Source organism: Somniosus microcephalus, chromosome 5, assembly GCF_052327205.1.
Source record: "Somniosus microcephalus isolate GS21.2 chromosome 5, FLI_Smic_1.0, whole genome shotgun sequence".
Classification (NCBI taxonomy): Eukaryota; Metazoa; Chordata; class Chondrichthyes; order Squaliformes; family Somniosidae; genus Somniosus; species Somniosus microcephalus.
The window spans coordinates 18478258-18496981 of record NC_140991.1 but is presented as its reverse complement, the minus strand read 5'-3'; the positions used below and the strand labels follow the sequence as shown (position 1 = coordinate 18496981).

The following is an 18724-nucleotide window of genomic DNA, read 5'->3' as shown; positions in this document are numbered from 1 at the left end:
TACGTCTCCCATACATTGAAGCAGAAATTGGCCTATTAATTGGAACCAATGCCTACAAAACTATGGAGCCATGGCAGGTGATAAACAGCAAGGATGACGGACCCTACGCCGTCAGGACAGCCCTTGGATGGGTAGTCAATGGACCGGTAAGGAGAGATGATGGCAACAAGTCGAACAAGGAGGAACGACAAAATGTCACAGTTAATCGCATCTCTATCGCAAGCATTGAAGAGCTGTTGATACAGCAGTTCAACGCAGACTTTTCAGAACGCAGCTGTGAGGAAAAGACAGAGATGTCACAAGAAGACCATCAGTTCATGGATTTGATGACAAGGTCTACACAGTTCATTGATGGCTACTATCACATTGGTTTGCCACTGAGAAGACAGACCGCGAAGATGTCGAACAATCGCTGCATAGCAGAGCAACGCGCCATCAGTCTAAAGAGAAAGCTGAACAAGAACCCCGACTTTCACGAAGACTACAAAGGCTTCATGAGAAACATCATAGCGAAAGGCTATGCTGTAAAAGTGCCCGAGGAACAGTTGAACAGAGACGATGGAAGGGTCTGGTACATTCCTCATCACGGTGTGTATCACCCAAAGAAGAAAAAGATCCGTGTAGTGTTTGACTGCGCCGCCTCATTCAGAGGAACTTCACTGAATGACCAGCTGCTTCAAGGTCCTGATCTTACTAATACCCTCATTGGCGTCTTGACTAGGTTTAGACAAGAGCTCGTTGCCATGATGGCAGACATAGAATCAATGTTCTACCAAGTCAGAATCCCTGATGAAGATGCTGATCTTCTGCGTTTCCTTTGGTGGCCAGATGGCGACGTTAGTCAAGCGATGGTGGAATGTAGAATGGCCGTACACTTGTTCGATGCCACATCATCTCCCAGCTGTGCAAGCTACGCTCTCAGAAAAACTGCAGAAGATGGCAAAGGCAAAGCACCATCAGAGGCTGTGGAGACAATCTTCAGAAACTTTTATGTCGATGACTGTCTGAAGTCCGTGTCAACAGAAGACGATGCCATCGCACTGTCAAGAGACCTTAGAACTCTGTGTTCGAATGGAGGATTCCATCTGACTAAGTGGATAAGCAACAGCAGAGCAGTTCTAGCTTCTATCCCAGAAAAGGAAAGAGCCACTGAAGTCAAAGATCTGGACCTGAGCCACGATGTCCTTCCTATCGAGAGAGCTCTTGGTGTACAATGGTGCATTGAGTCAGACACGTTCAACTTCAGGATAATGGTGAACGAAAGACCATCCACAAGACGAGGGATTCTCTCCGTGGTCAGTTCCATCTACGACCCTCTTGGATTCCTGGCACCACTCATTCTGCCGGTGAAGCTGATGCTACGAGAGCTGTGTAGAGACAAGAGAGGATGGGATGAAGATATCCCAGAAGGTCAAGCTCAGAGATGGCACAGATGGTTGACAGATTTGCAACAACTTTCTAGCTTCAACGTCAGTAGATGCATCAAGCCCGTGAGTTTTGGAGTTACAAAGACGGCTCAACTACATCATTTCTCGGGCGCCAGTGAGGACAGCTATGGCACGGCTACTTACCTCTTGCTGACAAATCAACAGGGCCAGAAACATTGTGCCTTCCTCATGGGGAAATCCAGGGTGGCTCCGCTGAAGCAGGTCACCATCCCGAGACTGGAGTTGACGGCAGCGGTTGTTGCAGTTAAAGTTGACCAGGCGATGCGGAAAGAGTTTCAGCTCCCACTAGAAGAATCTGTCTTCTGGACGGATAGCACGACGGTGCTGAAGTATATAGAGAATGAGGAGATACGCTTCAAGACCTTCGTAGCAAACAGAATCTCATCCATTAGAGAAGCTACACAACCATCTCAATGGAGGTATGTAAACACCTCATTAAACCCAGCAGATCAAGCCTCACGGGGATTGAAGGCTGAAAACTTCATGAGGAGTGAAACTTGGATACAAGGCCCAAGTTATCTGCTGGAAACAGAGAGATCATGGCCAGAAAGACCAGATATGCCAAGTCAGATTGCTGAAGACGACGTCGAAGTCAAGAGATCAGTCACAGTAAATCTCATAACTACGAAAGAGAACTTTGACACAGTGAACAAGCTTGTTAACCATTTCTCAGGATGGCACCAGTTGAGGAAAGCAGTTGCATGGTTTCTAAGGTTAAAAGAGTTGCTGCTACACCTGAGCGGTAAGAGAAAAGAGTACCGAGCCACTATCAGTCAGTCTGAAAGTAACCCCGATAAGCAGAGAATGCTTCTACAGCAGTATATGCATCAGCACAAGACCACATTGGGTAAGAATTCATTGACCGTGGCGGATTTGGCCAAGGCTGAGATGGAGATAGTTTGCTTCAGTCAAAGACAAAGATACCCAGAAGAAATCGAAGCTTTACAGCGAAATACTCCAATCAAGAAAGGTAGTCATATCTACAAGCTGGATCCTACACTGCAAGATGGAGTACTGAGGGTGGGAGGGAGACTAAACAAATCTGCTATGCCAGAGGAGGCCAAGCATCCTGCTATCCTTTCTAAGGACCTCCGGGTTGCTACTCTCATTCTTCAGCATATACACCAGAGTATTGGACACAGTGGGAGGAATCACGTGCTTGCGAAGCTAAGACAAAGATACTGGATTCCAGGAGCTAATTCTGTAATAAGAAAAATACTCTCTGAATGCATTGTTTGTAGACGGTTACACGCTAGAGCTGGGGAGCAGAAAATGGCAGACCTGCCTGAAGACCGTTTGTTGCCAGACAAGCCCCCATTTACAAACGTAGGGGTGGACTATTTCGGGCCTTTCGAGGTAAAGCGAGGACGGAGCCTTGTCAAGAGATATGGTGTGCTTTTCACTTGTTTGACCATCAGAGCAGTTCATATTGAGGTGGCACACACGCTTGACACTGATTCCTGTATTAACACCTTGCGGCGCTTTGTCTGTAGAAGAGGTCAGGTGTCCATTATGCGTTCTGATAATGGCACTAATTTCGTCGGAGCGGAGAGAGAACTACGGGAAGCTATTGAAGGTTGGAATCGGCTTAAAATACAGGAAGCCATGATGCAAACAGGAATTAAGTGGATCTTCAATCCTCCGGCTGCATCCCACCATGGAGGTGTCTGGGAAAGACAGATACGCACCGTAAGAAAACTACTCAGTTCTGTACTGAAGCAGCAAGCGCTCGACGACGAGGGACTCCAAACCGTTCTGTGCGAGGTCGAAGCCATCATTAATGACCGACCGATAACTAAGACATCAGATGATCCCAATGACCTCGAAGCCCTGACTCCGAACCACCTGTTGTTGTTGAAAACACAGCCAGCCATGCCCCCGGGAGTCTTCAAAAAGGAAGATCTGTATGCCCGTCGGAAGTGGAGGCAAGTTCAGTATATGTCAGACCTTTTCTGGACCAGATGGACAAGAGAATACTTACCTCTGCTACAGGAGCGTCAAAAATGGTACAAAATAAAGAGGAACTTCATTGTCGGAGACATTGTCTTAATCGTGGATGATTCAGCCCCTAGAAATTCTTGGTTGATGGGAAAAATAATTAAGACCATGCCAGACTCCAGAGGCGTCGTTCGTCGCGTTTGTTTGCAAACCAAGACCAGTACCCTGGAAAGACCGATCACAAAGCTCTGCCTGCTACAAGAAGCAGCGTGAAAAGTTCCTGAATGAAAAAAGTGGACACTTATATTGTAAATATGTTGAACTCATTAGTTTATGACTCTTAATGTTTGAGTAATTGATACGCTTCATGTGCCTAGTCAATTAGGGGCCGGAATGTAAGAGCCATAAAAGCTTAAGAAAATACTTTAAAATATTGGTTAAATAGCATAATACAGTTAATTTACCTGATTGACTTATTGTATTAAGAAACCCCCTATTTTCTTGCTCCAGTAGTATAGTCCGAGACACCCCCTTCATTCTTGCCACAATGGTACAGTCCCTAAGCCACACATGGTATGCAGCCATTTTACAGTTTAAACTCCACGTGGCTGAAGGAGGCAGAAGTTGTGAGGTTTGGAGCAATACAGTTTTTGACCGTGTTCGTTTATACATGTTTGCTTTGTAATTCCGTTTGTGAAGTGTTATAGTAAACAGTTTAAAAGACAAAGCTACGTTTGGGAACGTTTTATTTCGACACGCGTCTACTCGTTGTTAACAGCCCCACAGCTCAGTGGCTGCCTGTTTGGAAACTAAGAAGCGCCACTACAGAAACAAAAGATGGATCCAGAAGAGGTGTAAATGGCAGAACAGCAGAGGGAGAGGGAATCATGGCAAAGAGGAGAATGCTCCCGTGGCCCAGGTATATGGTGGAAAAAAGGCAGGTAGACCCCAGGGGTGCAGACAACTGCGCCGGCGGTGTACCCATAGGGGATCCCCACCCCAATCACCAGCTCTCACCTCCTCCGCTCCCAGTGGCTCTGTATAACTAACCAGCAGGCCCCAAATTTGATTCCCATTACCTGTTCTCAGCTAGGCTGGGAGTACAGGCTCTACAAATGGCATCAATCTCCAGGCTAAAGAGTGGGAAAGTAACCAGGGTTCCTGCTCCAGTGACTTCAGCCTGGAAAGTACGAGTATCTTGATATAAAGGAGGGCAGGACTGGGCTCAGCTGTGAAGCCTTTCACGTTTAGATATCCCGCTGACACTCACAGCCTCAGCTCATGGACTGTGGGGCAAATGGCACCTATTGGCCTGCACTGAGGCAAGAGTGAATACCTTCAGGAGAGAAAGGCAGGGGAGAAAAGAAGTGGAAACTGGCCACACAAAAGAAAATCTTTTAAAAAACAGCTTCATGCACAATCTACATTTTGGATATAACAACAGAAAATGCTGGAAAAACTCAGCAGGTCAGGCAACATCCGTGGACAGAAATTTGAGTCAACTCAAATTTCTGTCCACGGATGTTGCCTGACCTGCTGAGTTTTTCCAGCATTTTCTGTTGTTATTTTGGATTTCCAACATCTGCAGTATTTTGCTATCCTACATTTTGGATAATTGTTGGCACTGGACAGAAGGCAACATGAGGACAGAGAAGAAGGTAAAGAGAGTTGTACCTCTTGTAGCTGTTGCACAAATTTCTCGTGGTACTCATTGTCTCCACCTCGTGACCTCACAAGGTTTTTTGTTACATCCTTTCCAATGACTTCTCCAGTGTAAAGGTCCTTGAAGATACTTGCCAATAAATAAGATATGTCCTAATTGGTAAAAATACATTTATATTGAAATATATTGTCAGATCCCACATTCGTTCAGCAATCTGTGGCGACTTAATTGAACTCAGCTAAGGTGGCGGTAGAGTTACAATTGGCCTAGGCGGCCCTGGTTAGTGAAGGGGAAATCCGCCAGGATCCCGGCTCCTGTTCACTATCCAGTGCCCCCCCGGCTCGAAGTGAACATATGTAGGTTTTGGGTGAGGGTGGAATCAAGCTCTCCTGCGATGTCTGCCATGATAACATCACCTGGTCTATTGACACGACTGTGCCAGCCAATGCCTTCACAAAGGAGGACACAAATAACCTCCCAGAGATGCCGGGGAACAAAGGGTCTGATGAAAGGGTGGAACTGAAAGAAATCAGTATTTGTAGGGAAATGGTGTTAGGAAAATTGATGGGACTGAAGGCCGATAAATCCCCAGGGCCTGATAATCTACATCCCAGGGTACTTAAGGAAGTGGCCCTAGAAATAGTAGATGCATTGCTGGTCATCTTCCAGAACTCGATAGACTCTGGAACGGTACCCATGGATTGGAGGGTAGCTAATGTTACCCCACTATTCAAAAAAGGTGGCAGAGAAAAAGCGGGGAATTATAGACCGGTAAGCCTAACATCGGTAGTGGGGAAAATGCTAGAGTCCATTATAAAAGATGTAATAGCAGAGCACTTGGAAAGCAGTGACAGGATCGGACAAAGTCAACATGGATTTACAAAAGGTAAATCATGCTTGACTAATCTACTGGAATTTTTTGAGGATGTAACTGGTAAAATAGATAAGGGAGAACCAGTGGATGTGGTGTATTTGGACTTTCAGAAGGCTTTCGATAAGGTCCCACATAAGAGATTAGCGTGCAAAATTAAGGCACATGGGATTGAGGGCAAGGTATTGACTTGGATAGAGAACTGGTTGGCGGACAGAAAGCAAAGAGTTGGAATAAACGGGTCGTTTTCCGAGTGGCAGGCAGTGACTAGTGGGGTACCGCAAGGATCGGTCCTAGGACCCCAGCTGTTCACAATATATATTAATGATCTGGATGAGGGAATTGGATGTAATATCTCCAAATTTGCAGACGACACAAAGCTGGGTGGGAGGGTATGCTGTGAGGAGGATGTTGTGAAACTCCAGTACGATTTGGACAGGTTGGCTGATTGGGCAGAAACATGGCAAATGCACTATAATGTGGATAAATGTGAGGTTATCCACTTTGGTGGCAAAAACAGGAAGGCAGATTATTATTTGAATGGCAATAGATTGGGAGAAGGGGAAGTGCAAAGAGACCTGGGTGTTCTTGTGCACCAGTCGCTGAAGGTAAGCATGCAGGTGCAGCAGGCGGTTAAGAAGGCAAATGGTATGTTGGCCTTCGTAGCAAGAGGGTTCGAGTACAGGAACAAGGATGTCTTGCTACAGTTGTACAGGGCCTTGGTGAGACCGCACCTTGAGTATTGTGTGCAGTTTTGGTCGCCTTACCTGAGGAAGGACGTTCTTGCCATGGAAGGAGTGCAGTGAAGATTCACCAGGCTGATACCTGGGATGGCAGAATGACGTATGAGGAGAAATTGTGTCGATTGGGCTTATACTCACTGGAGTTTAGAAGATTGAGAGGGGATCTCATCGAAACCTATAAAATTCTGTCAGGCCTGGACAGACTAGATGCAGGAAGGATGTTCCCGATGGCCGGGGAGTCCAGAACCAGTGGTCATAGTCTAATGATAAGGGGTAAGCCATTTAGGACTGAAATGAGGAGGAATTTCTTCACCCAGAGAGTGGTGAACCTGTGGAATTCTCTGCCACAGAGGGCGGTGGAGGCCAGTTCATTAAATATATTCAAGAAAGAGTTGGATATATTTCTTAAGGCTAAAGGGATCAAGGGATATGGGGAGAAGGCAGGGACAGGGTACTGAATTTGGATGATCAGCCATGATCTCATTGAATGGCGGAGCAGGCTCGAGGGGCTGAATGGCCTACTCCTGCTCCTATCTTCTATGTTTCTATGAGTTGGAGGCAGGGCGGGACTTGTGCAGGACCCACAGCAAACAGTCTATTTTACAGCAAACCGTCTATTTTACAGCAAACCAAACTTATTTACTCAGCAAACAGTAAATCAAACAAAGTTTATTTAAACGGCGCACTACAGCAGTCTACAGAGTCTATTTAAACAGAGTCTCTACGAGTTAGAGGAAACAGAACTCATGACCGAAACTGCAGCAACTGCTCCTGATAAAAGCAGAATTATTTCTCCAGCAAAAAGAGTAGAGGATAGTTACATAATACAAATTGATTATTTCTTCAGCAAATTGCAGAGAGCGACGATAGTTACATACAAATCATGTGTGTGAAATCAATCCCAGTCACGTAACCAGAGCGGGCACCAAGCGTGATTGACAGGGGAATTAACCAATCATCTCTATTCTGGCCAGGAATAGTGGTATCACTATAAGCAGCCCAAGCCAAAACCTGATTAAACGCGAGTGTTTTTTTTAAATTAAATATTCAAAAACCTAATTAATTGTGTCAAGGCCATAGTGTAGGATATCACCAAAGAGATGAGAAATATCATGAAGTACTGGGTTTTAAAAGCCTGTAGATTGATGTAAGAAGGAAAGAGTGAGAGAGGTAAGGAGTCCACGATTCTGAGAAGTAATGAGTCACCGATGGTGCAATAAATCTTAATTAGATACAGCACAGGAGGCGGCTATTCGGCCCATTGTGCCTGTGCCGGCTCTTTGAAGGAGCTATCCAATTAGTCCCACTACCCCCGCTCTTTCCCCAGAGCCCTGCAATTTTTTTCCTTTTCAAGTATGTATATCCAATTCCCCTTTCAAAAGTACTATTGAATCTGATTCCTCCACCCTTTCAGGCAGTGCATTCCAGAATAATTCCCAAACAGTGAAGATGCAGAGAGAACAAACAGCTAGTAGGGTGAAGTATTAGGAGCTTAGAAGAAACAACGGAGTAAAGTTGACAGTAAGAAAATAGTAAAAATGAAAAAATAAGGGCAGGAAAGTTTGCAATAGAGAGAGGTTGGAGGCTAGAAGTGAGAGAAGGATCGCCAATCAAATGACAAGCTCTTTCTTGTGTCCTGCCCTGGAGAATGAGAGAAACGCTACAAGAGCTAACTATTTGGTCAGCTACAAACTTTGATGAATCGGTAGCCCTACTGGCTGACAACAAAACAAAATTACAGAAGTTTCACTGTGCTTGAGGCCGGACATGACCTAGAGCTCTAATGAGTAGTTTGTGCATTAATGGCATCAGGAAAACTATATTAGCAAGTGCTGGTCTGGTTCTTGGCGCTAAATACCTGTTTGAATATATCTTACCCGGCACACTTAATCTTTATGTCAGATGAACCAGACCCAGCGTAGTTTTAAGTTCTTTCCAAAAAAAAAAAGAGCCTGACTGGCTTGGTTGATTGTAATGACTTGATGTGTTTTACCTGTGTTTTATCTGACGTTGGCCGGTGTCTGTACATAAATGGCTCTGAAGAAGCGATCTGGTCATCATCATTTTCATACAATTCGCAGACATCCTGTCAGGAACAACAAAAAAATTAAATAACTCGCGGGGAAAAAAAGCTTTCAATTACTAAACAATGTCTTGCTGCAACGTTTGGAAAAGAGACTTTGAGGTAAACTGATGACGTTTTGTAGATTGTGAAGTGAATGAACAAAATGGTTCACTATGGTGAAGTGTTCCAATTCATTGGCTGTACAGCATTTTGGGACATCCTGAGGTCACTATAGAAATGGAAGTTCTTTCGTTCTCTCTTTTCTTTATCAATGGTGTGACTGTCAAACCATTGTCTATTGTCTGTGTTGTGAGAGTTGAGCTATTGGTCAATATTCTGCTTCCTTGTTGACCAAGAGTCAAATCTGTGAGCTATCTCTCCTAGTTGTAGGTTCCTCTGGCTGCATCCTGTTGTTATGCCATCTACTAATCAAAATTTAAATATCCAAAGAAAACAACAGCTTGCATTCGTGCAGCAATATTAACATACAAGACGTATGTTATCAAGTGTGATCAAGCGCCACTTACTTATCAATAACCTGCTCACCGATGCTCAGTTTGTGTTCTGCCAGGATCACTCAGCTCATTACAGCCTTGGTCCAAACATGGAAGAATGAGCTGAATTCCAAAGGTGACGTGAGTGTGACTGCCCTTGACATCAAGGCAGCATTCGACCAAGTGTGGCACCAAAGGGGCCCTAGTAAAAATGAAGTCAATGGGGATCAGGGGGAAAACTCTCCAGCGGCTTGAGTCATTCATGGCACAAAGGAAGATGGCAGAGGTTGTTTGAGGCCAGTCATCTCAACGCATTGTTGCAGGAGTTCCTCAGGGCACTGTCCTAGTCCCAATTATCTTCAACTGCTTCCTCAATGACCTTTCCTCCATCATAAGGTCAGAAATGGGGATGCCCGTTGAAGACTGCACCGTGGTCAGCTCCATTCATAATTCCTCAGATAACAAAGCAGTCAATGCCCGCATGCAGCAAGACCTGGACAACATCCAGGCTTGGGCTGATAAGAGGCAAGTAACATTTGTGCCACAGAAGTGTCAAGCAATGACTGTCTCCAACAAGAGAGAGTCTAACCACCTCCCCTTGACATTCAATTGTATTACCATCACTGAGTCTCCCACCATCAACATCACTACTGACCAGAAACTGAACTGGACCAGCCACATAAATGCTGTGGCTTCTAGAGCAGGCCAGAGGCTGGGCATTCTGCCACGTGTGGCTGTAAAGCACTTTGGGATGTCCTGAGGGTGTAAAATGCGCTACATGAATACAAGCTCTTTCTTTCTTCTTTCTTAAGGTGTAATTACCGTGTAACAAGTTTACATAAGAATTTAGAATGGAGGAAGTCAAAAGTATGATTAAAAAAAAACATGACAACTGGAAGTAAGGCTCTGCAGCCAGGAAATGTATGAAGACATTAGATTTTTAATATGTTACAGATGTATCGGTGAGGGGAACACATTTATTTACTAATCTATTGCAGTAGGTAAGGAAAACACAATTTAATTATTTTGCAGGAACCAACCGAAAAACAATACACTACTTCTCTTTCCAAATTCTTGCAGTGGAAGCATGTAAAACCCCCCACTCCCTGACACAGCATGAGTAATTCTGCAAGAGATAAACTAGTTAAGGAAAAAATATATAGATAAACCCGTCATATTTTATATAAACTTCAGAGGCTGTTAGACTAATGTCTGGGGCCATTTTACCTTTGTTATTTCTGAATCTGACTTTTGTAGATTTGTGACCTGTAGCGAAAGGCTATTTTTTTTCAGTGAAGAGGGCTCGTTCTCTTCCACAGTCTCTTCTTCGTTCATTTCACAAATATTCTGTCAGGAACCTAATCAAATAAAAAGGTTTGTCCTGATTAATAAAGAAAGGAAGGGAAAGAAAAAAGAAGAGAGAAAGAGAGAGAAAGAGAGACAGAGAGAAAGAGAGAGAGAAAGAGAGAGAGAGAGAGAGAGAGAAAGAGAAAGAGAGAGAGAAAGAGAGAGAGAGAGAGAAAGAGAGAAAGAGAAAGAAAGAGAGAGAGAGAGAGAGAGAAAGAGAGAGAGAGAGAGAAAGAAAGAGAAAGAGAGAAAGAAAGATAGAGAAAGAGAGAGAGAAAGAAAGAGAGAGAGAAACCTGCTGCAACAAAAGCAAAATACTGCGGATGCTGGAAATCTGAAATAAAAACAGAAAATGCTGGAAATACTCAGCAGGTCAGGCAGCATCTGTGGAGAGAGAAACAGAGTTAACGTTTCAGGTCGATGACCCTTCGTCAGACCTGCTGCTGTTCCACTTCCTCTCTTCATTGTGCACCCTCCGTGTGCTGTGAAGATTCCTAAGTAAGACTTTCCTGGTCTGCAGACTCTGCTGAGTGAGTGTTTATGTGTTGGTAAGAGAGACTTTCAGTGATGCTTGAATTTTTAAAAAACATATTTGTTCTCAGGTTATGGGCGACACAGGCAAGCCACAGCACCATGGGTGGCTCAGCTGTACAGAGGGGGAGGAGGAAGGTCAGAAAAGCAATAGTGATAGGAAATTCAATAGTTAGGGGAACAGACAGGTGTTTCTGCAGCCGCAGATGTGATTCCAGGATGGTATTGTTGCCTCCCTGGTGCGAAAGTCGAGGATGTCACTGAGCGGCTGCAGGACATTCTAAGGGGGGAGGGTGAACAGCTAGAGGTCATGATCCACAAATGACATAGGTAGAAAGAGGGATGAGATCCTGCAGGCAGATTTTAGGGAGCTAGGAAAGAGATTAATAAGCAGGACCTCAAAGGTAGTAATCTCCGGATTACTCCCGCTGCCACGCGCTAGTGAGTACAGAAATAGGAGGATAGAGCAGATGAAGTAAAGCTGGAAATGGAAGGTAGTAAATTAGTAAGTGAGTTTGGAAGGCAGAGGAAACGAAGGCTAGAAAATAGACAACAAAGGAGTTTGGCAGTGCTAAACGGTATATACTTCAATGAGTACCTCTCCCTTCTTGGCCCGCAGTGGGGTAGGATCTTGGGTGCTTGGGCCATAGGCGGTCTTGACTGCGCTAAAGAATCCACGCATGCCGTGGTTGTCGGCTAGCTGCTGGATCTCCTGTGCTTTCTCCACCCACCACCTGTTCTTTAGGTCACGAGTTTTTTGTTGGACCTCGGCCTTCAGGCGTCTGTAGAGCTGCTTTCTTGCTCTCGAGTTGTGTTGCTGTTTCCAGATCAGGAATGCCTTGCACTTGTAGCTTATTAGCTCCTGGATCTCCTGGTCGTTCTTGTCGAACCAGTCTTGGTGTTTCCTGGTCGAGTGACCGAGCGTCTCTTCACAGGTGCTGATTATGGAGGCCTTGAGTGCAGACCAGGTGCTGTGGACACTCTGTGTCTCTGCATCACTGGGAGTTGTCAGGTTGTTTGTGAGGCGCAGGCTAAATAGGGCTTTCTTAGCGAGGTCTTTGAGTGCTCCAGCGTTGATTTTCCTGCGGCATTGTTTCTGTTGCTGCCGCTGTTTTGGGGCTACATTGATGGAGATGACAGAGCGGATTAGGCAGTGGTCTGTCCAGAAGTCGTCGACCATGTACAGCAGGCACCTCAAAGCACTGGAGAGGTACCGCCAACACTGCCTCCACAAGATCCTGCAAATCCATTGGCAGGATAGGTGCACCAACGTCAGTGTTCTCGCTCAGGCCAACATCCCCAGCATCGAAGCTTTGACCACGCTTGATCAGCTCCGATGGACGGGTCACATCGTCCGCATGCCCGATATGAGACTCCCAAAACAAGCGCTCTACTCGGAGCTCTGACACGGCAAGAGAGCCCCAGGCGGGTAGAGGAAACGCTTCAAGGACACCCTCAAAGCCTCCTTGAAAAAGTGCAACATCCCCACCGTCACCTGGGAATCCCTGGCCCAAGACCGTACAAAGTGGAGGAGAAGCATCCGGGAAGGCGCCAAACACCTCGAGTCTCTTCGCCGGGAGCAAGCGCAAACAGCAGAAGGAGTGCACGTCAACCCAAGCACCCCACCCACCCGCCCCTTCAACCACCGTCTGCCCCACCTGTGACAGAGACTGTAGGTCCCGCATTGGACTCATCAGTCACCTGAGAACTCATTTTTAATGTGTCATCTTCGGTTCCGAGGGACTGCCTAAGAAGAGAAGATACGTCAATGCAAGGAGTCTAGTGAATAAGGCAGATGAGCTAAGGGCACAGATAGACATGTGGAAGTATGATATCATAGCTATTACTGAAACATGGCTGAAAGAAGGGCAGGAATGGCAGCTCAACATTCCTGGTTACAGGGTTTTCAGACGAGATAGAGAGGGGAATAAAAAAGGAGGGGGGTCGCAATATTGGTTAAACAGCTGCGAGGAGGGATGATATGTTAGAAGGATCATCAAATGAGGCCATATGGGTTGAAATGAAGAACAAAAGGGGGGCAATTACACTGCTGGGAGTGTACTATAGACCCCCAAATAGTCAGAGGGAGACAGAAGAGCAAATATGTAGGCAGATTTCTGAGAAGTGCAAAAACAATAGAGCAGTAAATAGTAGGGGATTTGAACTACCCTAACATTAACTGGGATAGAATCAGTGTGTGGTAAACCACTGTTATACCTGCCTGTGGGTGTGTTTGTATTCCACTGTGTACATGTCTGTACATGCCTCGGCTGACTCCTCCCACGAGTCCAGGTATAAAGGTGACTGCTCCACAGTCCCTCTGTATTCTGGACTGGTCGACCACTCGAGGCACACCTTCATTCTCTTGTTAATAAAAGCCTGTTAGTTACTCGCTTAACCTCAGTCTTTTGAGTAATTGATAGCGCATCAATTTTATTAACAAGATTTTTTTATAATGGAGAAGATCCTCACACCAGCATGCCTGGACTTAGACCATCGGGAGGCGGACGCATCCACCAAGTTTGCTCACTGGCTTAAGTGCTTTGAAAAATTCCTGATCGCCTCCGCTGCAACGGTCAAATCGGATGAGGACAAACTGGATGTCCTGATCTCCAAAGTGAACCACCGAGCGTACTCGGTCATCCAGGACGCGACCTCGTACACGGCTGCTCTCAAGCTCCTCAAGGACCAGTACACGCGCCCAGTGAACGAGGTGTACGCCAGGCACCTCCTGGGGAGTCGTAAACAACAACCTGGGGAATCGACCGAGGAATACCTTCAGGCACTGTCTGTGCTTGGCCGGGCCTGTGGTTCTAAGGATGTAAAGGCCGCCGTGTACACAGAGGAACTTATCCGGGACGCTTTTGTGGCGGGCCACAGGTCCAATTACACCCGACAGCGACTGTTGGAGCAGAGTGACCTCGACCTCAACAAGGCCTCTGAACTCGCACTATCATCGGACGCAGCCTACCGGGGCATGGATGCCTACTCCTCTGCACCGTGGACGCCGCGGGGAACGACAGCCTGGGACACGGTAGGACCATCTCATAGCGGCGTGCCACCCCAGCCACATCCCAGCAACGGCCCAACTACCGCAGCAGTGTCCCAAGGCCAGAAATGCTACTTCTGTGGCCAGGCCAAACACCCCAGAGCGCGCTGCCCGGCGAAAAATGCGATCTGCTCGGGCTGCGGGAAGAAGGGACACTACGCCAGCGTCTGCAGGGCCAAAGCCACCCCGAACCCCAGCAGCGCCGCATGTGGGCCGTGCGGGCCGCCATCTTGGGCCTCCCCAGCCATGTGCGAACCACCGGAACAGCAGCCATTTTGGATGCCTCCAGCCACAAGGGGATCATGGACGCCGCCATCTTGGACGCCAGCCGGGACGCAGCAGGCCCCCAACACCGCCTCATCTGATACCCGCAGCGACACACCGACCCCTACGCTGGCCTCTGTTACGCTGGACCAAGCGAGACCGCACCAACTGGCCCGGTCCACAATGGACATTAAGGTAAATGGTCACGAAACAACCTGCCTTTTTGACTCTGGGGGCACGGAGAGCTTCATCCACCCCGACACGGTGCGGCGTTGCTCTCTCCCAGTCCTGCCTGCACACCAGCGGATTTCTATGGCCTCTGAGTCCCAGTCAGCGGACATTGGCGGCTACTGCGTGGTGACACTCTTAGTAGACGGGACTGTGTACGATAATTTTAAACTTCTGGTCCTGCCCCACCTCTGCGCTGCCGTTCTACTGGGGTTAGATTTTCAGTGCCACTTTAAAAGTGTTACAATAGCGTACGGTGGACCCCTCCCCCCACTCACAGTCCGCAGCCAGCAGCTTCCAAATTGCCCGCCGCGAACCAGGTGCAACCTCTCCACACTCAGAGTCACCCCCCCCCCCCCCCCACTGTTTGCTAACCTCACCCCCGACTGTAAGCCCATCGCCACAAAGAGCAGGCGATACAGTGCCGGGGACAGGGTTTTCATTAAAACTGAAGTGGAGCGGCTCCTGAAGGAGGGGATTATTGAGGGCAGCACCAGCCCCTGGCGAGCCCAGGTTGTGGTCGTTAAGACCGGCGAGAAGCAGCGCCTGGTTATCGACTACAGCCAGACTATAAATCGCTACACCCTGCTGGACGCTTACCCACTCCCCCGCATAACTGATATGGTCAACCAGATCGCGCAGTACCGCATCTTCTCGACCATTGACCTGAAATCAGCGTACCACCAGCTCCCTATCCGCCCTGAGGACCGCCAGTATACTGCCTTTGAGGCAAACGGCCGCCTCTACCACTTCCTTAGGGTTCCCTTTGGCGTCACCAACGGGGTCTCCGTCTTCCAAAGGGAGATGGACCGGATGGTCGATCAAAATGCGTTGCAGGCCACTTTCCCATATCTGGACAATGTGACCATCTGCGGCCATGACTTGCAGGACCATGACGCAAACCTCGAAAAATTCCTCTGCACCGCCCAACTCCTGAACCTGACGTATAACAAGGAGAAGTGCATATTCCGCACAACCTGCCTCGCCATCCTTGGCTGTGTTGTGGAACACGGAGTCATCGGTCCCGACCCCGACCGGATGCGTCCCCTTATGGAACTCCCACTGCCCCACTGCCTCAAGGCCCTGAAGAGGTGCCTAGGGTTTTTCTCCTATTACGCCCAGTGGGTCCCCTACTATGCGGACAAGGCCCGTCCGCTGATCAAGTCCACCTCTTTTCCCTTGACGGCAGAGGCCCGCTTAGCCTTCCACCGTATCAAGGAAGACATTGCCAAAGCCACCATGCACGCAGTGGACGAATCCATCCCCTTCCAGGTGGAAAGCAACACGTCCGACTTTGCCCTGGCCGCTACCCTTAATCAGGCGGGGAGACCCGTGGCCTTCTTTTCACGAACCCTCCAGGGCCCGGAGACCAGACACTCCGCTGTTGAGAAGGAGGCCCAGGCTATTGTGGAGGCTGTGCGTCATTGGAGGCACTACCTGGCCGGAAAACGATTTACCCTGCTCACTGACCAGCGTTCATTTGCTTTTATGTTTAACAACAAGCAGAGGGGCAAAATCAAAAACGACAAGATCTTGAGGTGGAGAATCGAACTTTCCACCTACAACTACGAGATCTTGTACCGGCCCGGGAAGCTCAATGAACCCCCGGATGCCCTATCGCGTGGCACCTGCGCCAGTGCGCAGATCGATAGACTGCGGGCCCTCCACAATGACCTCTGCCACCCGGGGGTCACCAGGTTCTTCCACTTCATCAAGGCCCGCAACCTGCCTTACTCCATTGAGGAGGTCAGGACCATGACCAGGAACTGCCAAGTCTGCGCTGAGTGCAAACCGCACTTTTATAGACCAGACAGGGCTCACCTGATAAAAGCCACTCGCCCCTTCGAGCGCCTGTGCGTTGATTTTAAAGGGCCTCTCCCCTCCTCCGACCGCAATGTGTACTTCCTCAACATTATTGATGAGTACTCCCGTTTCCCGTTCGCCATCCCCTGCCAGGACATGACCAGTGCCACGGTCATTAAATGTCTGAACGACCTCTTCACCCTGTTCGGTTTCCCCAGCTATATCCATAGCGACCGGGGCTCATCGTTTATGAGCGACGAACTCCGTCAGTATAGAGGATGCAGAATTCTTAAAATGCATTCAGGAGAATTTTTTTAGCCAGTACGTAGCAAGCCAACAAGAGAGGGGCGGTTCTGGACTTAGTTTTAGGGAATGAAGCAGGGCAGGTGGAAGGGGTATCAGTGGGAGAGCATTTTAGTGGTAGTGATCATAATTCAGTTAGATTTAGCATAGTTATTGAAAAGGACAAAGATGGACCAGGAGTAAAAGTTCTCGATTGGGGAAATGCCAATTTTACTAAGCTGTGATGTGATTTAGCAAAAGTGGACTGGAAACAGCTATTCAAAGGTAAATCAGTGTCAGAGCAGTGGGAGGCATTCAAGGAGGAGATAGTGAGGGTTCAGAGCAAATATGTTCCCACAAAGAAAAAGGGTGGGACTCCCAAATCCAGAGCCCCCTGGATGTCAAGGAGCACACAGGGTAGGATAAGGCAAAAAAGAGAAGCTTATGTCAGATACCGAGAGCTCAAAACTAATAGAGGAGTATAGAAAGTGCAAGGGTGAAATTAAAAAGGAAATTAAAAAAGCAAAGAGAGGACATGAAAAAATATTGGCAAGTAAAATCAAGGAAAGCCCAAAGATATTTTATAAATACATGAAGAGCAAGAAGATAACTAAAGAAAGAGTAGGGCCTATTAGACACCAAAAAGGAAGCTTGTTAAATTATTATATATCGCATATTAGCAAGAAAAAAGTATGCATTAGATAGCAAAGCTATTACTTTTTTTTATTCATTCACGGGATGTGGGCGTCACTGGCAAGGCCAGCATTTATTGCCCATCCCTAATTGCCCTTAACTGATTGGCTTGCCATTTCAGAGGGCAGTTAAGAGTCAACCACATCGCTATGGGTCTGGAGTCACATATGGGGTAAGGATGGCAGATTTCCTTCCCTAAAGGACATTAGTGAACCAGGTGAGGGTTTTTTTTAACGACAATCCAGTAGTTTCATGATCACCATTACTGATACTAGCTTTTTAATTCAGATTAATTTAATTAACTGAATGTTTAAATTCCCCAGCAGCTGTGGTGGGATTGTGAACTCTTGTCTCCAGGTCATTATGTCCAGGCCTCTGGATAGCTGTAAGGACTCTATTCCATTCTCCCAGTTTCTCCGTCTCCGCCGCATCTGCTCTGACGATGCCACCTTCCATACCAGTGCTTCCGACATGTCGTCCTTTTTCCTCAACCGAGGAATCCCCTCTACTGTGGTTGACACAGCCCTTGACCGTGTCCGTTCTATCTCCCGCACCCCTGCCCCACCCTCCCGGAACCACGATAGGGTTCCCCTTGTCCTCACCTTTCACCCCACCAGCCTCCACATTCAACGGCTCAACCTCCGCCATTTCCGCCACCTCCAGCGTGATCCCACCACCAAACGTATCTTCCCCTCACCTCCACTTTCAGCATTCCATAGAAGCCGCTCCCTCCGCGACACCCTAGTCCACTCCTCTACCACCCCAGCACCCCTTCCCCTTCGCCCGGCACCTTCCCGTGCAAGTGCAGGAGATGCAACACATGTCCTTATACCTCCCCCCTTCCCACTGTCCAGGGCCCCAAACACCCCTTCCAGGTGAAACAGTGATTTACTTGTACTTCCTGCAATCTAGTATACTGTATTCGCTGCTCACGATGTGGTCTCCTCTACATTGGGGCGGCCAAACGCAGATTGGGTGACCGCTTTGCAGAACACCTCCGTTCAGCCCGTAAGGGGGACCCCGAGCTCCCGGTGGCCTGTCACTTTAATTCACCGCTCCATTCCCACTCAGACCTCACCGTCCTCGGCCTCTTGCATTGTTCCACGGAAGCTCAGCGTAAGCTCGAGGAACAGCACCTCATCTTTCGATTAGGCACTCCACAGCCCTCTGGACTCAACACAGAGTTCAACAATTTCAGATCATAACCTCAGCCCCTATCACATATATATACATTTTTTATTATTTTTAATCCACTTTTGTTTGGCCTTTTTTCTTCCCTCCCACATGGCAGCTGTCCTTCATTCT

General features: G+C 47.6%; 1 protein-coding gene across 2 annotated transcripts in view; it reads right to left on the bottom strand.

The window, feature by feature from the left end:
- The window catches only part of dlec1 (DLEC1 cilia and flagella associated protein), a 180703-nt gene extending 170106 nt beyond the window's left edge, over window positions 1–10597 (bottom strand). For both annotated transcript variants that reach the window (XM_085987395.1, XM_085987396.1), the window contains exons 1-3: window positions 10450–10597; window positions 8657–8749; window positions 5061–5201 (exon numbers count right to left, since the gene is read on the bottom strand). In XM_085987395.1, the coding sequence (XP_085843521.1) occupies window positions 5061–5201; window positions 8657–8749; window positions 10450–10557 (342 nt within the window). In that variant the 5' untranslated portion in view covers window positions 10558–10597. The remainder of the gene's footprint in view (window positions 1–5060; window positions 5202–8656; window positions 8750–10449) is intronic.
- Between the last annotated feature and the right edge of the window lie 8127 nt (window positions 10598–18724).